The sequence below is a fragment of the Elephas maximus genome, chromosome 8 (assembly GCF_024166365.1).
Source record: "Elephas maximus indicus isolate mEleMax1 chromosome 8, mEleMax1 primary haplotype, whole genome shotgun sequence".
In the NCBI taxonomy this organism is placed as follows: domain Eukaryota; kingdom Metazoa; phylum Chordata; class Mammalia; order Proboscidea; family Elephantidae; genus Elephas; species Elephas maximus.
Window position 1 is genome coordinate 122,738,615 of NC_064826.1, and position 24,730 is coordinate 122,763,344.

The following is a 24,730-nucleotide window of genomic DNA, read 5'->3' on the forward strand; positions in this document are numbered from 1 at the left end:
CCTGCACTGCCATTGATTCCCATTTGATTTCTCTCTTCAAGGCATTCTCGTAGTTTTCGAAAAGACAAGGTTATCCCCTCTTGTTTTCCGATGAACTTATATCCTTACTCATTTGTGTATCTTTTTACATCCTAACAATACTCTTTAAGGATTGAATCAGGGAAGGGAGACTATAGCATATGATAGATCTACGGTTGTATTTAGAAGTCTCCTGGTAACTTTTCCATTTATAAGACTTTGGAAAATTTCAGGGAAAAACTTCTAAAGTTCTAGTCTCTGGTTCTTGCTAAATTAGCACTGCAAGTAAAATGAGAACACTTTTAGCAAATCTGTGCAGAAACTGTGGCCAATCCTGCTGTCTGCTAGCTAGTATACTTGGGGCAATATGGTCACCAGCGGGACAAGCCACGTTAGCCACAGAACAGTGAACAACGACACCTTGTATTTCAGCTGTGGATGTAGAAACCCGTGGGGTTTCCATGTAGCCAGAACTCAGCACCAGTAAGCAGGAGTGCGTGGAGATGGTACCATGCATAAGACGACATGTATGTCCCCACACTCAGCCTTCTTGAGCCGGAAACACAAGCAGAAACAGGTATCCATGTCTACCGTGACACCCTCTACTCATTAGGAAAACCATAGCATGTCTCCATCCTGATGAGTATTCAAGAGAAAAACCAATGCACTATGGCCACTGCAATCATTTCACTACGCCACATCCCGTGTGTGTGCTCTGGAACTCAGAGAGGGGCGGTGAGGCCCACATCACAGAGCTGACCAATGGGAGGGCAGGTCTATGTGTCTCAAATATGCACTCATGTTGCTGTGTCGTGGCCCCTTTGACCACACAACATGGGCTCATCCTATACTCCCTGTTACCTCTCTTTTTGTAGAAAGTGGTGGTTTGGCACAAAGAAGCAACAAATCCTGTGGAAGGAAAAGGGGTGGACATCAGAGGCTCAGCCACAGGTGAGAAACTTTACGGTTCGTGTCATGTCGAGATCTACCCAAAACAGATTCCCCAGTTGTAAAATACTGTCTAAAAAGAAAAAAATCACCAACGGGAAATCAGAGCCAAGGACACCGGTCACACCTTTGTCTCTTGATGCCAATGGCTGTCTTGAATGCCATGCCATTTCCATAAAAGTGTGTTGCAGAAAATAACTTATTTATTCTGGTTGTTTTCTACACAGTGGATATTTTTAGACTGTAAACTGCTCGTTTTTATTCTTACCTTCCAGTCTGTGTTAGGAATTATTTTTCCCTGATCCTGCTCATCTAAGAACCTTAAAAATGACAAATTTCTGTGGTTTCAGATGGCTTCTGCTTGAAAAGCTATCACACTGCCTCTCCAAGCTCTCTGCTGAAACGAGTGAGAAGACTCTTGGAGGCAGGGAAAGCTTACTGTGGGACTAATGATCACTCACTCCTGGACACAGGGAGAAATTCTCTCAGCATGAGGCCAAGGGAATTTGATCTCACGAGCACCCACGTACACACATGCAGAAACACACACACATACTCAGTCAGCAAACCATCCGGCCACACGCTGCCGTGGAGATAGGCTGGGCCTGTCAACCTGAAGACCGGAGAGCATGTTCTTCACCCTCCCCTATGGCTTCCTCACAGATGAGGAATGTGAGACATGATTGTACCTGAAAAAGGGACTTGACCCATCTCCCTACACTGTTTGCATTCTGAGTCAAAGTGAGCTCTCTCAACCTCATCCCATCCTTGCTCGGTGCCTTCTTCTCAGTCTTTCTTAGAAGGCACCACCCAAACACCAGGTGTACCAGAATAAAGTCCAATGAGGGCATAGTCATTTGGGGGTTCCAGGTTTATGAAGGGAGGACCATTAATCGGTCTCCCATTTTGGGGATAGCCTGAGCTTTTTCTTCTCTTTCTGATTCCTGCGAAGCTGTGGAAAAACAAGGTCCTGGCACTTATGCCCTGTAATCTTGAACTGTTAGTGCACTTGTATCTGTGTTTCCTCTCAGTTTCAACCTGCTGTTAGGCAGGCATCATGTATTAAGCCTCTTTCTACCCCCAAACTTCTGACAATAGTGCCATGTCTGGCAGGGTTGGTATTCCATAAACACTTTTTGAATAGATGGACAGGTGGATGGATGGATGGATGGATGGATGGATGGATGGATGGATGGATGGATGGATGGATGGATGGATGGATGGATGGATGGATGGATGGATGGATGGATGGATGGATGGATGGATGGATGGATGGATGGATGGATGGATGGATGGATGGATGGATGGATGGGCAGACAGATGGTTGTGTGGAATAATGGAGAGATAGACAGGTAGATGGATGGATAGAGTAATGAATGATGGATGGATGGGTAGGTAATGGAGTAAATGAAGGGAGGAATGCATGAAGAGGAAATGGAAGGATAGGGTGGATAGATTGATCAAGAATTGATAGATGAAAGGATGGATTGATGGATCGGGATGGATGGATGGATGGAGGGATGAATGGCAGTAGAGATGGTTAGATGGATAGATTGGTTGGTCGATGGTTGACATTAGATGTCAGGTTAGACCTGGAAACGTTATCCCAACTCTGATTTGGGTTTAGGGAAGGTGGTTATAGGCAGTCACGGTGCCTTGATCATGTTGTCTTGGTCATGCAATTTCTTGGGTGTGTTCACTGAATGAGACAGCTTGACATTAAGCTTTTGTACTCCTTCGATTTTCTTAAGAACAACAACAAAAACCTGTTGCTGTGGAGTCCGTTTGGACTCATGGTGACCACATGTATTGCGGAATAGAACTGAGTTCCCTAGTCTGTAAGTTTTCAAAAGTAGAATGCCAGGCCTTTCTTCCACAGTGCCACTGAGTGGGATCAAACCACTAGCCTTTAGCTTAGCAGCAGAGAGAAAACTGTTTTTGCCACCCAGGGACCTATAACAAAAATTTAAACACTTATTAAAATGGTAAAGGCCCATATGCACTAATCATTAGTTATATTTTTTAATGAATTTGATTTGTTGAAAGATTTCCAAAAAAGAAAACTCTGTCTCACATTCACCTGTAGCTGCCTTAACCACTGCTTTGCCTGAGTTGGTTTTGCTCTCAGGTATGAGTAGGACACCTGGTTCCCGGCTGGCCCAGCCCCACCTTTAGAGCCACTAAGAACCCAATCTGTCAGCACCATGGGGTGGTGATTGTGATCTTCCAAAGCTGTCCGAGGTCTGCACACTCACGTACATGTGAGCAGATCCTGAAGGCACAGTCCCCTGTGAGTCAGCTCCCTGACTGCTCCTCTGTCTGGGTCATCCCTCTACCCTACTTAGGGTCCAGGAAACTGACCTCATCCCAAGGCAAAGTCTCGGGAACCTGAGGCTTTCACCAGTCAGAGAAGTCTTGATGAGTAAGGAAAAGGCCCCACACACTCCCCCACCTGCCATTCTCTGTCCCCAACCCCAGTGAGAAGGAGATTCGCTGGGGAATGGGGTGAATGGTAGCTCCCCGAGAGAAATGTCCAGCTGGATCCTGTGAATGTGACCTTATTTGAAAACAATGTCTTTGCAGATGTAATTAAGGTAAGGGTCTGAAATGACGGGAGCATCATGGATCAACCTGGTGGGCCCTAAATACAATGAAAAGCCTTCTTAGAAGAAAAGAGAGGGGAAGAGACACAGAGGAGAAGGCGATGTGAAGACAGAGATAGAGATGGCCGTGATGCAGCCACAAGCCAAGGATCACCTGAGTCCACCAGAAGCTAGAAGAAGCAAGGCAGAACCTTCCCCTAGAGACTGTGGAGGCAATGCAACCCTGGTGACACCTGGATATTGGATTTCCGGTCTCCAGACTGTGAGAGAATAAATTTCTGCTGTTTTTAGTGCCCAAGTTTGAGGGCTAGGAAACTTACAAATCTGGGAAGTGAGGACAAGGCAAGTTGGAGGAGAGCCCCTATTGAGACTCATTGAGCCTCATGTGGAGGCCAAATTCCAGGTAGGGGAGAGACCAGGGGATGTGGCTGGGGGAGAGCAGGGAGGAGAAAGGGTGAAGTCTGCAGGAGGGAGCAGGTGGAAGGGGCAGAGAAGTCCTTACCTGGCTGGTTCTTTCCAGTCTGGTTTGAATTCCCTGGACCTGGAAGAGGTTTAAAATGACTCTTTACCTCATGGGAAACGTTTGAGTGTTATAAGAGACCCCCTTGCTGCAACTACTCCCTGGACCCCCTCAGCTTTCTCCTGGGCCCCCTGTCCCAGCAGGGCCTTCCTGAGCACCCTGGGCAGACACCAAGGGGTGGGGCAAGGAGATTCAATTCCCAGCAATAGGGGGAGTCACTGCCCAGGCTCAGCGCCACCATGGCTTGCAGTGGTACCTTCTCCGGCAGATGCATGTTCAGTCCTCCTAGCCCACTGAGGCCCCTCTCAGTGTCAGTGGTCATGCCCTTCTCTCCCCCACCCCTAGCCAGAAGGAAGGTAGCATCCCAGACCTCTCTGACCACCAGAGGCCTCCAGGGTCTTCTCCACAAACGGAGAACAAAGAGGCCCCTGGTACGTACTGGGGTCCCACCTCCATGGCTCTGTCCCATGTTCCGAGACAGGCAGGGTTACAGAAGGAGTAGGACAGGGTGTGGAGAGCTCAATCGGACAAGGGCCCAGTTAGGGGCCTTATCACGTGAAGAGGGCTGAGGTAGACCAGTATGTGGACATCTGAGTCAAGGAAGAGGTCAGGGCTACAGAGGTCAGATGGGGCATAGAGAGCTCCATTTGACAAAGGCCAAGTCAGGGGCCTTTACCACAGTGAAGAGGGCTGAGGTAGACCAGTGTGTGTACATCTGAGTCACAGGAGAGATCAGGGCTACAGAGGTCAGATGGGGTGTCATGGGTGTGGCAGGGGGCAGAACCAACCAGAGGTGACAGGGCCAGAGGTTGGGAGTGAGAGGCTGGGAAAGAGGAAAGGGCCAGAATACATCTGAGGCTCCACCTCCCCAGTTGAAGAAGTGGAGGCAGTAGGAGCAGCCAGCGAGAGAGGAGGAGGTACCCCCCCTCCCCTGAAGCCCCAGAGCAGCATTCTTGGAGGCCATGGACCAGCAAGAGATTTCTGCCAAAGGGGGGAGGTTGGGGGTCTTGGGTAATGCTGACAGAATAGAGGGAGAGGTGGAGACAAGCATCCCAGAGGGAATGGGGGATAGGAAGACCTCGGACAGGACGAAACAGGCAGGAGTTTGCCTCCAAACAAGATAGAGAGTGAGCCTGCACCAACTTCCTTTCCCCAATATCCCCCTTCCAGGATAGTCCCCAGAGAATCTGGGAGTTGCCTGAGGTCTTGTAGCCCCTTCCCACAGTGAGAGAGAGCACACTTATCAGCCCCTCCCACAGTAGGGACAGGCCCATCCTGCTCTAAGCTCCCATGGGCAGAGGAGGCTTGGTGGTAGCCACACTCAAGTTCCTCTTCTTCCCACCCTGCCCTTCCCACTTTGTCACTTTGTCATGGGTGTGGATCCTGAGAGCACCCAAGGAAACGTGGCACCCAAGTTTTCATCTCCAAGTCTGTTCTTGGAGCCCTGCTTGAGACAGAGCTTCAGTGCTTGCGTGTTAGTCCCAACAGGGCATGTGTAGCTTGCGGACATGAGGTAACATGGGACCCGCCAGAGTGTGGACTAAGAATTACACATGACTGTTAGAACCTGAGACCGAACTGCAGTGATTTCAACAAGAGAGGAGTTGTTTCCTCCATGACATATAGCTCAGAGGCAGGAAGTCCAGGGCTGTTGTGACAAAGGACCATGTGCCTTCTCTCTCTGTTCACCATCCTTCCTATGTGCCTCCATCTTCAAGCTCAATTCTTAGTGTCAAAATGGCTGCTGAAGCTCCTGCCATTACATCTCTATCCTAGGCAGGAAGTATGATCAAGCCAAGCATGAAGGAGCACCTACTCTCCTTATCGAGTGATTCTCTTCACAGAGCTTCCCAGATGGCCCACCCAATGACTTCTGCTCACATCTCTGGCCACCTCAACTGCAGGTGAGAATGAGATCTTTGCAAATAACACCCAGATTGTTTCCTAAGAAAGAAGGGGATGAGTCCTAGACGGGTAGTAGACAACTCTGCCCTGTCCCAGGGTGTGTTTTTCTCCATCAGGATCAGCTGCTCAGGGAGATGAAAGCGGCAGGGGTAAGTTCCCACCTGGGCTGGGGCTCAGCCAGGTGAGTTTACTGCAGGGAGAAGGTGTGGGAAGGGAGGAGGTGTTCTCCCCGTCACCCCTTCCTAAAACCTCCCCCTCTTTCCTCTTTGTCTTCCGCTTCCCTCCCTTTCCTGTTCCACTCTGTCTTCCCTTCTCCTCCATTCACATCCCTCTCCTCTTCTCTCCCCCCACCCCTACGTTCCTCCATTTCTTTCACCTTCCTTCGCCTTTCACTTCCTAACTCCTTCCTTCTCTCGCTCACTGCCCCTCCCCATTTTCCATGTATTTCAGGCCTCTTGAGCTCTGCAGCAGGGTGATTCCTCCGATTGGACAGTGCTTTATGAGGTGTCCTGGGATTCCACGGCTGCCATGTCAACCAGGCAGGGGTCACTTTCCTCTTTGGCCTGGACCGGTGAGGAAGGCTCTCACTCTGCTCTGTCTGTTTGAACCTGTTTGGAGGTGAGGATGGCATGGCGGGATCTAGTGGTGAATGTAGTAGAGCTGAATTTACTCCTACCTGTGTCCTGGCACCTTTAACCTCTGGACTTCCTAAAGCCCATTCAGGACCAAACACGCACACAGGAAATAACAACTCAAAAGCCATTGAGTTTTCTGTGGGATGGTTGGACCACTGTGGAGAGAGCTCATGAGGGTGGCGTTAAGGGAAGAAGCCTGAACCATCCCCCAGGAAGCTTGGGCTGGGCTGGAAGGACAGAGGAGAAGGAACTCAGAGAAAGCCACCTGCTCGTAGGACCTTGGCCAGCCTGGGTGGGGCAGGGCATCCAGAGAGCATGGGGGCTTGGTGCCAGAGGAGCCCAGAATTCCAGGGCTCAGGTCCCAGGTAGGGGTGGGTTCCTTAGTGGTAAAGGCCAAGGTCTTCTACGCAAAGCCTCCCACAGCCAACGTACTGAACAGTTTTATAATGTTTGTCAGTTCGATAGGCCACCAGTCCTATCTCATTGTTTCCTCAGATTGCACTTATTTATGGGTGAGGGCAGGCTTTTACCTGCTTTGGATTGTTTGGATTATCCCATTGGCGAATGGCCCATTCATATGCCTTTGTTAATCTCCTTGATGGTAGTGGGGATGCTTATCCAGCCAGCCCCAAGTTCCTGTGCAGGACACCCCAGGCAGCGTGGGAAGGGCAAGCACTTGGTTAGCAGTACTGCAGGGAGGATGGCTCCGCGGATAAGGGCAGAGACTACCTGTGGCCTATGGGTGACAAGTGGAGACCCCTTAAGTGCAGTTCCGTAGGTAGAGACAATGTGGGGAGGCTGGGACTGAAGGTGAGACTTCCTGCAGGTCTGGTGGCTGTGGGCACAGACCCCCGTGGGGTGTGGGTGGCTACAGGTAAGACCCCATGGGGGAACTGGGGCCTGAGGCTAAGATGTGGGGGTGGAGACCTAGGACTTTAGGCAGGCTCTCGGTGCTCTCCCTGCCCCTTCCTGCAGATGGACCTCTGTGGCTGGACCAGTCGACGGGTCGCCCCGGAAGCTGGCTCTAGCATGGCAAAGCCCAGATTTCCACCACCTCGGCCCAGAGTGAATGGCTGGTCCCGGCCGATCCACACCCTGCCGGTGATAGTCTGGACCAGTCTCCTGGCCTTGGCCTTCACCAGCTTTGGCATCTTCATCCCCCTGCTGCCCTACGGCCTGAAGCTTGTTGCATACAGTGTATCCTTTTCGCTGGTGAGGCTCACCCTGGCCACCTATTTTCTAAGAGTTGGGGAGGGGTGCTGAGGGTGCCTCTAATTGAGCCGGTGCTGGGACCACCGCCTCTGACCCAGAGCTGTGTGTCCCTAGTTATCCCTCCTAGGCCGGACCACCTCCCCAGCTGCTGCAGGGCCCTCTGTCATTCTCTGTGTGCAGAGTCAGCCTGCAGGTGTGATTCCACCTGGCCTCTGACCTCAATGCCCCAATTGTCCCTTATCCGGGACAGCCCCAACAACATGCCCTTCTCTGGGCAGCTCGTGGGCTCGCGTCCTGGTAGAAATGACACACTTTCACGTGAAGGGACTGCTCCTCATCTGCCCTCACCGGATCCTGAACTTGGGTGACAGGAGAGGGAGCCTGATGTGGGTGAGGGGCGGGAGGGGACTGGGCTGGGGACAAGGAGCTCGAGGAGAGGGAGGAGACAGCCACCTTTTCCACAGTGGATGGAGCACTCAGGCACATTTGTATTGTCCCGTGAAGACTAGGATGAATCACCCCACGAGCTGAGCTTCCCACTAGGCCCCTGGCCTTTACCACATGTCACACAGAACCCTTGTGGCCCCGCAGGATGTCTTTCCCAGCCAGTTCTCACACACTGAGTGCCTACCTTGCCTGTGGTCACACTGGGATGACTGCATCATGTCCGAGGACAACTCCAACCTGCCTAGACTGGAGGTCTCTCCCAGAGGGAAGGGGAGGTGGCACTTATCAGGTCTCTTGGGAGTACCAGGGGATAGGGCTCCTCGTCCCCCCTGCATTGCTTGGGTCCCAGTTCCAAGTTGCCACAATCTTGCCTGCATGGGATACCTCCTCCCAAGGCTCTGCACTGAGAAGACCCCCTCCTCCGTCGTAGTTAGAAATCTCCGTGAACAGATGATGAGATGGATGGGGCCATTTCCCACAGTGCCCTGGGGACTGGTGGGAGAGTGACATTCCTTCTGGCCCTGCCTCACCTCTGGCCCCCACCTGCTATGAGGACACTCCCTGCCCTGCACTCAGGCTCTCCTCTGACATCACCCTGGGGCTGTGGGATTCATAACTCCCAGTGCTCACTCCATCATCACCATTCTCCTTTGACCCCTATCATAGCTCTCTGTCCCATGGGGTTCTCTAGAGCTGCCCTGTGGCCCTTGGCTTCCTGGTCCACCTGCTACCTATTCCCCTGTGCACACCTGGAGTCAAGTTTCCTCAGGAGCCCAGGCCTGAATCCTCTCCCTGCCCAAAGGGGTCTCAGTGCCAAGTCCTGAGTGATTGGACTCAGGCTCAGTTTCCAACAGAATCACTCCTACCATGGATCTGGGACTCCAGAGCCCAGTGTCACCCCACTGTCCTCCCACTCCCATGATGTCCCTCAGCCCCAGAGCCCAGGAGCCCCTCCGACAATGCCCCGGCCACTGGGGGGCACCAACATCCACCTGAGGCAGGAACAGGGTGGGTAGGAGAGGTGACCACCCAGACCCACAGTCCAGCCGTGCCCCAAGGAGGTGGGGTCAGGTCAGGCTCAAGACGCAGCCCTGTTCTGCACAGACTTCAGAGGGACCAAAGCGGGGATCCCCAGGGCTGGTGGAACATGGAACAGAAGCAGACAGATGATCACAGACCCACCTCCATGCTGACACTCGGCAGAACAGGCCATCTCTCTGTGCCTCAGTGGGAGTCCTCAGGGTCTCCTCACAGTCACGGCTGTGACCTTCGGGTGTGGGGACAGCTAGGGAACCTGGCCATGGGCAGTCTTGCAGGTTTTGCTCATTACGCCCAGCCTAGAAAGGACAAAGGCTTTGTCAGGCCACCAGCACTTAGGCTCTGTGGCCCCTGATGCAGCCTCACAGGTCTCTAGAGCAAGAGGTAGGGCGGCCAGTCTCCTTGTGGGCCCAGGGAGCAGAGTGTGGAAGCCCTGAAATCTAGGAGAAGGTGGTGTTGCTACAGGTCCTGAGATAAAGGGCACAGGCAGCTTCCCAGTATAGGCATCAGCTGCCCCAAGTGGAGGACCCCCAATCCCTAGGCACCCTGCCCTGCTCCACCGACCTTCCCATCGTGGCCACCCCTCTGTTCCCAGGAACCTCACTTCTACCTCCAATCCACCCTTTCTCCATTCTTACGCACCATCTCATTGCAAGCAGTCACTGATGCCTCTGCCCAGCCATCCCTGTCCCACCCCTCTGCACTGCAGAAGGAGCCACACTGGGGCCCACAGTGGACTTCCTGCCCATCCAGCCCACCCAGTCCTACCATCTTGCCACCCTGGACATGCTCCCAGTGTCCTATGACCACACACACAGGGGATCTGAGGGAGCCCAGGGACAAGAATGCAGGTTCCATCTCTGTCATGTTACTACCTTGAGCAGTGACATGTGAGCAGCGAAAGGGTCTGCCCTGACCCCTAACCTAGGACAACCAGGCCCTGGAGACCGAAGGACAAAGTAAACAGGAGACACCAGGGTTCCTGTCAGAACTGCCCTCAATTGTGTGAGGAATACCCACGTCACAGCCAGTCTCTCTGTCTTGACTGACCATGCTGGGATGCTATGGCCAGCCTCCCCCTTTGCCTCCCTCCTCCCTAGGGAAAGCAGTGGAAAAGGTGATTTTCACGGGCCTGCGGTCATGCCCCTGGGGTCTGATTGTGACCAAGGGAAGATGGGACAGAAATCTCAGGGGTGATTTTGGCCAGCATGTCCCTGCCAAGAGGGTTGCCCAAGGACATTTGGAGGAGCTTCCCAGGGACGAAGCTCCCCAAGGATACCACCTTCCATCCAGATTCACAGAAACACATAGAATGATCAGTGCTATGAGTCCCAGGACCACCACTCACAGTGTTAATCCATTTCATAGCCTTGGTCACACTGGGCCAACTCACACAGTCGTCCATAGTTTCGAGAGCTTGTTGTCCTAAAAAGTCTCATTGAATCGGCTGTTTCAACCATTCATTCATTCACACAAGCATGCATATGCTCATTTCTTCTTGAAATAATTCTCTCCTCAATCCACCCCTACATGAGGTCCGCTCAGGGAAAACACTCCACTCTAACATCGCATTGTGACAGGACATGCCTCTGTGTCACTGTGGCCTGCCCTGGTGTTACTAATACAGGTGGAGTCTAGACCTTCATCTGAACAGCCTGTCAGTGTCCTGGTCAGTCATTTCAGTTTAGAGCACCATTGCTCAACAGACTGCTGTCTTGGGTCCTAGAAGGAATCGCCTGCTGGCGAGCTTGGAGTGGAGGTCGAGGCCTTTGATTTCTATCCAAGACTTGAGGACGAAGCATGTGTCTGGGTGGGCAGTTTGCCACTCCAAACCATGTGGGGATTCAGCTGGTTGGGGATTCTTGACCACAGGAAGGGGAAAGGAGGGCTGTCACTAGACCCAGATATCACTGAGATGCTCATACTGAGCCAAACGTGGAGGGAGCTCCATCTACAGCCTGGACAGACAGACAGGCCCCAGCACCACTTGCCATCTCGGACCTGGCCCTCAGTGTCCAGTCTGACCATAGCCAGAGGCCAAGTTTCCTTGACACACCCTCAGGTGACCGGTGGGCTCCTCCTATTCCATCTAGTAGTTCTTGTGGCTACAATTACCATCGATCCAGCGGAGCCCAATGTTCGCCGCAAGAACTACAGGAGGCCCGGGACCATCTTTGACCGGTCTAAGCTCTTGCTCTTCACTGAGACCCGCTACTGCCACCTCTGCAGGGTCACTGTGTGAGTACCCCAACTCTTGGCCTCCCTGTGATGTCCTGGTCATGTCCAATGCTCTGAAAGCACTGCCATCCCGTGCAATGGCCCCGGGAGGGACCAGAACTGACATTTAGGGGACTCTTGCTTGACATAGACACTGTGTCCCCACTTTTTAGAGACTTCCACATTGAAAGTCTCACTTCCCCACATGAGTGAATACCACCATTGTCCCCATTTTACGGATGTGGAAGCTGATGCTGAGAAAGGTTAAGGTCTGCTTTGTGGGGGCCACCCATTTTTGTGCCCTTCCAAAGAGGTGTTTCCTCTTAAATGATGAACAGGGGTCCTTAGAAAGTGTTCCCATATCTCAATGTCTTCCTGTGCAGGACGGGTTCCTCTCTCTCTCCTGGAGCCAAGGAGGAGGGAGCAGGCTGTCTTCCCTGGGTTTCTTCAACCCCCATTGTGAGGAGGTGGAAGGAATCATAAGCCCGTGGCCTAGCCGGGTCTGAGGTCTCCAGATGCCATGACAGTCTATGGGATGTGGTCCTGGGGGTCAATCTGGTTGATTTGGAATGCAGGAAGCCCAAAGGGCTCAGGGTGGCATCTGAGCCCAAAATCTAGGCCCTGGAAACAAATGGCATCATCACGTCCACTGGAGGCACCAGGCTGTCCAGAACACTCATGTCTGAGGCTGATGCAGGGAGGCTCTCAGAGTTTCAGGGTGGCCCTCAACTGCTCTAGGAACCCGTGGATGCTTCTGCCCAGAGCTGTCCCTCATTCGCCTCCAAGGTCCTCTTCTCTTCTCCCGGATGATAGCTCAGGAGAACTGAGAGCTGACAGTGTCTGTGCTGGGATTTGAGGAGGGGGGGCCCAGAAGCAGGTCATCCCCTCCTCACCTGCACAACTCCTGCTGGTGGGACCCCACTTGACCCCACCTGGCCCTCAAGTGCAGGGTGACAGACGCTTCTCCCGAACCCTTTCTTCCAGGAGCGCGAGAGCAAAACACTGTAGGGCCTGCAACAAGTGCACTGCAGGTTTTGATCACCATTGCAAGTGGCTAAACAACTGCGTGGGCAGCAGGAATTATTGGTGAGCCTGGCCAAGGGCGAGCGGGCAGGGGCTCCAGGGCCAGACCCCACATGGCAGGAGTTCAGCTCCACACCCAGCGGCCTCCTCCGTGGGGTCCTGAAACCCATCCTGAGTGGGGTCGCTCTTGGACGTGCTCAGTTAGCTCCTTCCTACCAGGAGCATTTGTGTTCAGACCACAGGAGCACAGGAACTCCCCTGACTCTAGCCTGGAAATCCCTGTTAGGAGTCCCTCCCCTGGGGGCACAGAAAGGACAGGAGCTGAAGGCTGCTGAGCTCATTTTCATACTGTGTCTGCTTCTGTCCAAACAGTCTGTGAGCCCCTAGACCAGCAGTTAAATAGTCACACGATTAACCAGTTAAAAAAAGGCAGTTATTGGACACAGAGCTCACAGAGAAAGTGGCCACACGGCAGAGGGAGCTGGTCGACCATCGACTGCTGTCCCAGGCTGGGTGGGGATGAGAAACTCAGCTCGGGGTGGGAGGCAGCTCCTCTCCGAGGAGGGGCTGGTCTGTTGGTCTAAAGGACCCTGATGCTCTAGGCTCAGTTTCTGAACACCTCCAGGCATCAGAGACCTGCAATTTCCCTGACAGTCAGCCACCTTCTCTGTTCACCTATGCCATACAACCAAGTAAAAACCATTGCTGGGGGCCTGGGACTAGGCCTCTAGGGTGCTGTGCAGGTGGAGGGTGCCTCCTGAGGACCATGTATCATGACATGTTCTGTGGAGACTCGAATCTATTTGCTCCTCTGCCATTCTGTAGCAGACATGGTCTCAGAATACCTGTGATCAGACAGGGTACTGAGGCCATATGAGAACACAGATCCCTGCTTCCTGTGACAAGGTTTGTGCCCTTGTTGAGCAGTAGGAAAGCCAAGGCCCTGACAATTGAACCAGCACCATCAGAGCTGCCTGGGGAAACGACCTTGTAATGCCTCCCCAGGGCCCTGCCTCCATGGGGAGGAACCCCAGGACACTTGGTCACCGTGGAGGGCAGGTCCCACACTGGTATTGCAGCCCCTCCTGCATGGACCTTGAGGAACCTCTGTCGGCACTGCTTGTCACCACATGGCTCAGGCCCTCAGGCCCCAGACACCCTTTGGGGAGGTTCTGTCTAGGAACAAGGTGGGGGTGTATGGCCCTGTCATGAGGGGAGTGGATGGGCCCCGAAGCTGGGCAGTGCCAGGTTGGCAGGGCCTCAGCTGAAAGCACAGGCTTGGCCCTTGGGCATCATAGGAGTGACGGGAGCATACCCCTCACGACCAGAGGAAGCCCTGGTTTGTACAACACGGGAGCAGGAAGGACAGTGAGGCCATGAGCTGTGGAGCCAGAGACCCGTTCTGAATCCTCATGCTGGCACGTTTCAGCGCAGTGAGTTCGGCTTGTCTCACAGCTCTTGTCTCTGGTTCTCTTTCTCAGGTGGTTCTTCACATCTGTGCTGTCAGCCGTGGCCTGCCTCCTCTGCCTAATGGCCATTGTGACCTATGTAATGATAATATACTGGGTGGACCAGGAGGCACTTCGCTCGGACCCCCAGTTTCAAAGTATGTTGTGGCCCTTTCTTATATTACTTCAGCTTGGGGTGAGTCGTGGTTTAGAGCTGGTCTCTTAGCCCTACCCTGTGACCATCATTCCAGGCAAAACCTTTGTAGCGTGAGAGTCACACAGCCAGGCTGGCCCCATGCAGGCAAGTTAGCCAGGCATGGCCTGAGCAGAAAGATGTCCTAGGGCTCCTCACCCATGCTCCCTGGCAGGCTCCCACTCTGAGCTGGGGGCAGCATCAGTGTCTAAACTTCATCCCAAAGCTCGTCAAACATCCATGAGCTGGATAGAGGCTGTGCTGGTCAGGCTGGGTCAGTTACAGGAAGTGGGGCCTCTCTCCCTGCCCACTGCCCTCCACTCCCTACCCACTTCCCACCTACTTCTCTCCACCTCCATTACCTGTACACCCTGCTACATGTGTCTCCAGCCCCATCCACTCCTTGTCCACCTCCATCCACTGGTCATCAACCCCCATTCTCCCCTGTGCATCTTCCTCCACACCCCATCCACACCCTGTCCTCGTCATAGACACTCCTTGTCCGCTCCCTGTGCACTTCAAATCAATGCTCTCCACTGTGTCCACTAACCACACACCCTCATCCACTCTCCATTCTATTCCACATCCACTCCTCTTTTATCCTGTTCATTGCCATTCACCTGCCCACATCAGTCCACTCTCTGTCCACTTCTCATCCACTTGTCAATTCCCTGTCAGACCCGTCTACTCCTTTTTCTACTTCTTATTTACCCTTGTCCACTCCCTGCCACCCTACCCACTCCTCAGTCCACTTTCTGTTCACTTCTCATCCATACCTCTACACCCCTTCCATTCCCCATCGAGTCTCCATCCACCCGGCCCACACCCTGTCATCTTCCGTCCACGCCATCCACCTCTGACCACTGTGAACACACCCATTCACTGCCTATCCACCCACACTCACTCCCTGTCTACCCAGTCCTCCTCCATCCACCCCATCCACCCGTGCCCAGTCCACACTGAGCCTGCGTGGTCTCTCCCTTGTCTCTGACAGAGATCACAGATGAGAACACCTGGCTGCTCTTCCTCCCCTTCATTCCTCTAAAAGTTAAGGCCCCCGTGCTCCTGACCATCGGGGCAGCCGTGCTGGTGCTGGTCATTTCAGGGCTCCTGATGCTTGGATACCTGTTTGTGTTCCACGTGTATATCCGTGAGTACCACCAGCCCACTCCAGGTCGGGTGAGGTCTGTGCCCCTCCTGTCCACATAGGACCAGTGCATGACGTGTGGAAAGAGTGCGTCTGCTCCTGGAACCCCATGACTGGACACACTTCTGGAACCTCGTGACCTGGGAGGCACGTGCCCACGGCCCCTTGGCCTTGGGGGCACGTGACTGAAGACTACAGTTTTAGGAATTCAGTTAGGGCTGAGAGTGCCAGGAGTCAGCTCCTGTCCCCAGATGCAGCATTTTTCTGCACACTCCCTGGGGACCTGCTCAAACTGTCCTTGCTCTGGGCCTGGCCGGGTCCCTCTGGAAAACACAGGGGGAAGTACAGGTGAGCAGGTGAGACACTGCGTGAGCCACTGGAGCAACGGGCAAATTATGGACACATTCAGCAAACTCCTCTGCCTGGGGCTGTTTGGCCGTTGAACTTCTCCATGCAGGCTGTGAGGCCTTTCTCTGAGATGTCCCTCAATCCTCATTCGCACTCCCCCAGGTTTCTGCATGGTCCTCCTAGGCTGCCCCAGGGCAAGGTCTAGGGGCCCAGCCAGAGGTGACCACGGACAGGCTTCTCTTTTCACACCCCCCTGGAAACACGGACTTAACAAGCTGTTGTTTGTTGGGGCCACAGAGCACAGACTTGTCCCCCCAAGATGCACAGATTCCCCCTACTACCTCCTGCTACTGAAACTGGCTGCTGGGTCAGGTAATGAGGCGGGACTGCATCGCTGTTCCCAGGCCATGGGGCACTTGCCACTCCCAGCCCTGCCTCACTTCATAGTCCTGTGAAATCTGCAGAGCAGGCTGAGCCCACATTGTGGGGAGTTTAAACAAGAGGCTTAGAGAGGTTAAGCGACAGGGTACACAGAGACCATGGTGACCGCACTGCTGGAGAGTTTGGGGCTGGGCCAGCAGGTAGGACAGGTAAGAGCAGGTGCTCTCAAAGGCCAGCTGGGCACTGGAGTGGCCAAGGGTCACTCCTCCCCCGCACGCACCCGGAAGTTCAGCAGGGCCACAGTGTGTCAGTTAGGAATCCAGTTCCAATGCTCTCAGATGCCTGGGGCCAGTCCAGGGAGTGTTGGCCTCGCTGAGAAGTCATGCCCACACGTGCCCTCTGATGGGGGATGGTGACTGTCGACCCTTTTCTTCTCTCTTCTTCCTAGGAGCTAAGGGGTTGACCACACTGGAGTACCTAAAGCAAGGGCGCAGTAAGAGCAGGGAAAACTCAAGACCTAGGAAAGAGCCATTGGCCCAAATGGAGGAAGGCCATGCACAGGTACCACGTGTTCCTCTGTGTCACCACTGATGTCTATCGTGGCTGTGGACACAACCCACAGTGGTCACAGGTCCGGAATTACCTAGCTTGGCTCGTTGCATTGCTACACGGATGATTGTGTGTGTGTGTGTGAGTGTGCGTGCACACGTGTGCATGCATTTGTATGAGTGTGACTGAGTGTGTGTGTGAGGCTGTCTGTGTGTGCATATGCGTGCGAGGGTATGTGTGTGAGGGTACATGAGAGAGTGGGAGGGTTGTGAGTGTGTGTTTGTGAGTATATGTGCACATGCATGTGTATGAGTATAATCTTCAGTGTGTCAGTGTGTTTGTGTGAATGTGTATCAGAGTGAGAGAGTGTGTGTACAGGAGTGCACGTGAGTGCGTGTGTGAGTGTGAGTGCTTGTGAGCTTGAATGTGTGTGAGTGTGAGTGCATGTGGCTAAGTGTGGGTGTGAGTGTGTGGGGGTGTGTGAGTGCATGTGAGTATATGTGTGAGTGCATCTGAGTGTGTGGTGGGTGTGAGTGCATAGGTGTGTGAGTGCATCTGTGTGTGTTTGTGAGTGTGGGAGTTAGTGTGAGTGCATGTGAGTGTGAATGTGTGGGTGCGTGTGAATATGTGAGTATGGGTGTGAGTGCATACGAGTATGTGTGTGGGAGGGTGTGAGTGCATGTGAGTGTGTGTGGATGTGCAAGTGACTGTAAGTGCATGTGTCAGTGTGTGTGAGTGCATGTGAGTGTGTGAGCATGGCTGTGAGTGCATGTGAGTGTGTGCGTATGGGTGTGAGTACATGTGAGTGTGTGTGGATAGAAGTGAGTGCATGTGAGTTTGTGAGTATGGGTGTGAGTGCATGTGAGTGTGTGTGGATAGATGTGAGTGCATGTGAATGTGTGAGTATGAGTGTGAGTGCATGTGAGCGTGTGTGTGTCAGTGTGAGTGCATGTGAATGTGTGAGTATGGGTGTGAGTGCATGTGAGTGTGGGTATGAGTGCATGTCAGCGTGTGAGTACATATGAGTGTGGGTGTGAGTGCACGTGAGTGTGTCTGTCTGTGTGTGCATGCATGTGTAGTGTGCTCTGTGGTTTCCATGTCCACTCTTCATACAATCAAGCCAGGAGGGCCGGCTCCTTTTGGGTGCACCATCTTCTGCAGCCATTCCAGGTGGCTGTTTCTAGGGGCTCTGGTTTTTGTTTTGGGCAGGGTTTTTCTTTGCTTTGTTGGTTTCTGAAAGTTACGGGTGACTCCACCTTCCCCGCAGTAGGAGTTTCAGCTCACCACAATCCTTGTGGGGATCAAATAGAAAGGGTTCTTTGTAATGAACGACAAATGGGAAAGGGGGTGACATTGCAAGCAATGTCTTTTGTATTGAAAATTTGGAGACCCATTTAGCTGAGACCATCTATCATGACCTCACCTTGTCAATACACAGACTCAGCTGCAAAAACTTCCGCTCACTCCAAGCCATGAGCAAGAGGCTATACTTTTTCCCATAAAAAATTATATTATTTACTATATATTACCATTATAGCCGGAAACCCTGGGGGCGTAGTGGTTAAGTGCTACGGCTGCTAACCAAAAGGTCAACCGTTCAGAATCCACCACGTGCTCCTTGAAATCTCTATGGGGCAGCTCTACAATGTCCTATAGGGTCACTATGAGTGGGAATTGACTCGATGGCAATGGGTTTTTTGGGTTTACCTTGATAGCCAGGGAGAACCTGTGTTCTGTTTGCTTGGAAACGCCCCAGTCAATGCCTGATATCCTGCAGTGATCGTTAAGTGTCCCCTTGACTCTCACTGTATCTCAGTTTGGGTGATGAATTATACAGTTAACATAAGTTTTAAAACAACAACAAAAAAAAACCGTTACCATCGAGTCAATTCCCACTCATAGTGACCCTATAGGACAGAGTAGAACTGCCCCATAGGGTTTCCAAGCAGGGCCTTGTGGGTTTGAACTGCTGTAGCTCTTAACCACTACAGCACCAGAGTTTCCAACCTACATTTAACCTACCACAATTTCCTGTCTGAACCAGAAAAGTGAGGTTCGCGCTATGTTGAGCTCTCACCCAGAGTCATCACGGAATCCAGGACAGGCTACGGAAAGGAGACTTAGTTCAGAGTTTGTAGCTTTGAAAAGAACTCCATCTGAAAGCAATGGGACTTTCCTGAGGAAAGCCTCTCCTAGCACAGAGCACCGTCCTTGACTCTGCAAATCCCAGTGACAGTTGTCTTCACTCCTAAGATGCCAGACTTATACAGAAAACGTTGTTCAAATAAGTCATCACGGAGGTTCCTAGGAGCCCAGTTAAAATTGATTTGAGGAGGGAAAGAAGGTTTTCCAAAGTGAGTAATGAGTTTGCCTAATCGCAAACTGTTAATTGAACTCCTGAGAAAAGGGTGGGAACCGGCTATCCTCCAGGGGAAAATCCTGGGCTCCTGGCTCTCAGTGAGATCACTGCATCATCAACAAAGGCCAGAAACAAGGCTCCAGTGGGCAGGTCTTCCATGTAGAAATGTGTGCATGCTCCTGACATCACCTGGCCACTTTCAGGTCCGTGTGACCCATGTGACCTCAGCACCCCTTTATGAGGGCAGTGGAAAGGCTCCCACGAGAGTCTCTCAAGTCAGGGAGGGACAAGAGTCCAGGTCTGAAGGAACACGCCAGAACAATATTGTCACTTCCTGAGTCATATAGAGGTGAGTGCTGGGGACACTGTGGTGGCTGAACCAGTCAGAGCCTAAGTCCATGGCCAGACTGATCCTTCCTTCTACCTTCTGCAACCTGGAGTGCCTTTGTGTGGGGAGCCTCTTACTTCCATGACCGGAGCTGAGCCCAGAGCCAGCCCGCGAGGAGGATGAGGACAACACTCCACTCCAGGCCCAGAGAAGTAGTAGCCACGGCTGACCCAGTGTCCATTAGTGCCCGGCATGGCTGACTCCTCACCTCTGTAAGGCTGAAGGACAGGGTCCTCGGAGCTACAGGAAGGATGGCTCTGAAAAAGCAACCGATATGATCCTGGTGACCCTGCTCTCAGCTGAACTGTAAAGGTACATTCAGGGGAAACGTTGTTAGACCCCTTCTCCACATTTGGAGTGACAGCACACACTCTACGAGGTGTCACAGAGCCAGCTCGCTGACACCTTTCCACAGCCTGCCACAGGGACACCATTGAACTCACCACCTGGCAGGCCCTTTGCCAGCTACTTATCATCGATCATAAGATTTATCCCGCTCAGGATTCCCCCAGACGGGACTCACCTCCCCTCATTTGGTGGCCACGCTTAGATCACAAGGTCACGCTCACTGCCTTAGAGACTGAGAGGGTCTACACTTTCCCCAGCCCATCCTCACCAGGACAATTGCTCTCCTGCATTCAATAACACAACGTATCAAATGTCCTTGATTGGATAATGTAAAATATTAATATTATGGGCTTGGCCTTCTTAAAAGTTTCTATACTTAATTCTAATTCTTCCAAGGTGGAACGATGAGTTCTCATTTAAGGAAAGGAGTTACGTTCCCAGTTAATTGATGTTACTTCTTCCAGAGATTTAGACTTTGACTTATAGACTTAAACGTACCTTTCCCCCCATGTCATCTATATGTCCTTTCCACAGACCTGTATCCCCACCTGTTACTACCTCAGTTCACTGTCACTATCCTGTCCCCCTCGACACCACTCCCTCCCTGGCAGTCATTCCTGAGGTCACTCCCGTCTCCTCCAGCGCCCTCTTCTGACCATGTGCTCCTGCACTGCCATTGGCTCCCATTTGATTTCTCTCTTCTAGATGTCCTCGTAGTTTACACAAAAACAAGGTTTTCCCATGAAGTTATATCCTTACTCATTTGTGCATCATTTTACATCCTAACAATACTCTTTAAGGATTGGATCAGGGAATGGAGACTATAGCATATGATAGGTCTGCTGTTATATTCAGAAGCCTCCTGGTAACTTTTCCACTTACAGACCTAGTCTCTGGTTCCTGCCAAATTTAGCACTGGGTTTTGTTTTTTTTTTTTTTTTTTTAAGTTAAAATGAGAACAACTTTAGCAAATCTGTGCAGGAACTGTGTTCAATCCTGCTGTCTGCTAGGTGGGGTACCTGGGGCAATACAGTCATCATTTGGATGAGCTGGGTTAACTTCAGAACAAGGAACACTGATACCCTGTAATTCAGATGTGGGTGTAGAAACCCATGGAGTACCCACGTAGCCAGAACTCACCACCAGCAAGCCTGAGTGTGTAGAGAAGGCACCAAGCATAAGAAGACCTATGTGTGTACCACGCTCTTCTCTTCTTCAGCCTGAAACACAAACACAGAAAGGGATCCATGTCTACCACAAGAACCTGTGCTCATTAGGAAAAGCATAGCATGTCTCCATCCTGATGAGTACACAGAAGAACAACCAACACACTATGGCCAATGCAATCATGTTACTTCCCCCACAGGACATGTGTGTGTTCTGGAACTCAGAGAGGGGCAGTGAGGCCCACGTCCCTGAGCTGACCAAAAGGAGAACAAGTGTATGTGTCTCTAAAATGCACTCTTGTTGCTGAGTGTTGGCCCCTTTTTCTGTACAACATGGGCTCACTGTATACTCCCTCTTACTTTTCTTTCTGTAGAAGGTGGTGGTTCAGGCCCAAGGAGCAAGAAATCCTGTGGAAGGAAAAGAGGTGGTCGACGGAGACTTGGCCACAGGTGAGAAACTTTCAGATCTACCCTACACAGGTCTGCCCAAGACAGGCTCCCCAGTTTTAAAATATTGTCTAAGAAGAGAAAATCACCAACGGGAAGTGAGAGGAGTGGACACAGGTCATGTCTTTGTCTATTGATGCCAACGGCAATCTTGAAATGCCATGGCTTAGTGTCCATTTCCAAAAGAAGTCTCTTGCAGAAAACAGTGATTTCTTTTCATTGTTTCTACCACAGTGGACATTTTGAGATTGTAGTTGCTGATTTTTATTCTCATCTTCAAGTCTGTGTTGAGAATTATTTTTCCCTGCTCCTGCTGATCTAAGAACTTTAAAAAATGACAAATTCCTGCAGTTTCAGGTGGCTTTCCTTTCTGCAAAAACAGGTAAGAAGAGCCACAGGATGCAGGGAAAACTTACTAAGGAAAGCTTACTCCCAGAGACAGGGAGGAATTCACTCACCATAAGGCCAAAGGAAGTTGATCTCACAAGCACCCACATACACACACACACACAAAAGCACACACACATACACAGTTGGCAGACCGTCCAGCCATACGCTGCCATGGAGATACCCTAGGCCTGTCAACCTGAAGACAGGGGAACATGTTCTTCACCCTCCCCTGCAACTTGCTCCCCGTTGGGGAACCTGAGATAGGATTATAGCAGAAAAAAGGGACTTCAGCCCTCTCCCCATGCTGTATGTATTCTGAGTTAAAGTGAACTCCCTGACCCCACCTACCCCCACTCAGCACCTTCTTCTCAGTCTTTCTTGGAAGGTACCACCCAAACAACAGCTATAACAGAACAAAGTAGGGTGTACTTTATCCTGAGAGATGTCATCTCCACAGGAGAAGCCAAAGGCCAGGAGAAAAAATCAAGACAGTGGTAAGATTCCATGTTCTGTGCCCTGGGCAGCTGCCCCAGCAGGGCAGATGTCTCAGAGCCTGGAGCAGGTCAGAGGTCCTCTTGACATTCCAGGTTGATCCCCAGGAAAGCCATGTTTGAGAAGCCAAACACACGGTGATCAGGAATAGGAAGTGAAGTCATTAAGTGAAAGATATGTGAGACAAGTCAGTCAAGCTGAAGGGGAGATGTGTGAGAATGGGAGAATTGTAAGACACTGTACATGAGGCAGCAGAAAGACAATCTTGGGAGCAGAGCAGGAGCAGATAGACGCTGCAGAGAAATGGCTGAGTTGAGGGAGGACAAACATGAGAAGGCGCAGGTGGAGCTCGTGGGAACATCGTGAGGGCAAAGGAACTAGCTCCCCTGCCCTCACTGTGTGCAACAGGAAGGGGTGAAAGCAGTAAGGCTACAAAAACATGAGAAGCTCCCAATTAAAAATGACTAATTACACACGAACATACAAACTTCAACAAAACAGACTCACAGAGATTTCAGATATTGGATTTAGAAGGACAAAAACATGGAATAAGAATGATTATTTCAGTTAACTACATAGAAGACACACTTGAAAACATGTAAAAGAATACAAAAGAAAAAAATATCAAGGACATTTGGAAAAAATAATAATAATAATGAAAAAATCATTGAAATTAAAAAAAAAAAAAAAAACCCTACCTTGACGGATTTAAGAACATATTAAGTAGAGTTGAAAATTGAAGTGAACTGGAAACTCAACCTGAAGAAATTACTTAGCCAGGTATAAAGAAACAAAGAAATGCTAAATGTGAAGGAGTGTGATTGAGAATAGTTTCACATTCTGATAAATCTATTCAGGTCCCAGAAAGAAAGAAGCGACAGAACTGGGAAAAGGCAATATCTGAAGTCATGTTAGCTGAGAATTTACCAGCAAATCTCGAAAGCACCACTGGTAAATAAAACATTCCGGTGAACCCAAGAAGAGAAGAAAATTCTCGACACTTTATAACTAAACTGCTCAACACCTGAGACAATTTTTTTTTTAATATTAGTTGATAAATGACAGATTTCCTTCTACGGAGTTATTGATTAGTTAACTTCATACTAACGGAAGCCAAAACAGAGTATGATTATATTTTTAATATGCTGGGGACAAGGTCAACATAGAACTCTATGCCTACCTAATGTAGCCTTTAAGAACTAGGATAAGGATGAAAAAGGCATTTCTACATACCAGGAAGAAATGTTAGAAGATGAAAATCAAGAAGATCTCTCCTAGCATTGTGCATGATGGCCCCAAACTAGGAACAATTACAACGACCATCACAGGAGATCGGAAAAACAAACTGCGGTGCATTCACATAATAAAAGAGGATCCCAAACAGGTCAACACATCAATGTGGATGAGTGTTAGTAACAAATCATCACATGGAGTGAAAGAAGCAAGTCCCACAAAAATTCACAAATTCTAACCCCATCTGTTTAAACTTCAACTGTGATCCCCCAAATGGGGGCGGTGAGGAGGGTAGGCGACCCACCCAGGTGTGCATAGGGAAGTGGCAATGCAGGGGAGGAGATGTGACCCCCTGGGTGGTGGTCAGGGGAACAGGATGTGGTCACAGGAGTGGGAATGGAGGGAAGGAATGTGATCTCCAGGTGAGGGTGGTTGGGAGAGAAGCCTGTACACAGGGGCCTGAATGTAGTGAGGGAGGCATCGCTCAGGAGGAGGGTAACCTGCTAGGACCCAGCTGAGAGTGGGCGTCTGGGTCTAACTTTGGAGCCCTTCCAGGACGTTACCCCTCACCTGCTCAGGTACAAGGCAGGCAACTATTCTCATTTCATAGTGGTAAATGACAGCAAGAACAATAGAGCAGTCTTTATCACGCTTCCAGTGGACCCCACACACTTGGACCTAGGTCTGGTCTTCAGTAGTGTCTTGGGATGGGGCTCCCACTTCTGCCATCTTCTTTGAAGTCTCTCATAGTGATGCTTCTTTTGCTCTGCAGGAGTGGAGTCGTTCATGTTGTCTGGGTCCTTCAACTTGGACGCCTTATCCATCAAGAGACCGCCCAGGAACCTGAGCCACTCCAGCCTCATGCCCCTGTACTCAGCCCACTCGGGCATCAGCTTCTCCTCCACGAATCTCCAGAGTGTCCCGCAGAGGAGCCAGAAGCCCTGCAGCTCCACGTCCAGAACCCTTAGTCCGAGCAGCCACCCAGAAGAAGAGCAGGTCATCCTCATTGTGGACCCCCTCCCCCACGACCAGCTGCCAGAAGACACTGAGGAGGAGACTCTATGCAGGGCCACATCAGCCAGCCCGGTGGCCGCAGGCCCCCTGGGAGCTCAGGGGCAGTCAAGCAGCGGCCTCTGCCCTGTCCTCAATCCGGAGCCCAGCAGCCCCTCAGGGGAGGCCCTTGAGCCAGGTGCCAGCACAGTGCTTCGAATCCAGGTTATCCCCATGGACAATGCTTCTGAGATCTCAGATGAAGGGGATCTGCCAACTGTGTGA

The 24,730-nt window shown here is 51.4% G+C and overlaps 1 protein-coding gene across 1 annotated transcript; it reads left to right on the forward strand.

The window, feature by feature from the left end:
• The first annotated feature begins 529 nt into the window (after positions 1–529).
• Positions 530–24,730, forward strand: LOC126081613 (palmitoyltransferase ZDHHC11-like). Its single transcript, XM_049893566.1, has 10 exons — positions 530–595; positions 894–969; positions 6,111–6,175; positions 7,605–7,841; positions 11,389–11,564; positions 12,528–12,629; positions 14,048–14,172; positions 15,202–15,386; positions 21,268–21,343; positions 24,228–24,730. Exons 1-10 carry the CDS (start codon positions 530–532, stop codon positions 24,728–24,730), a joined length of 1,611 nt encoding a protein of 536 aa, XP_049749523.1.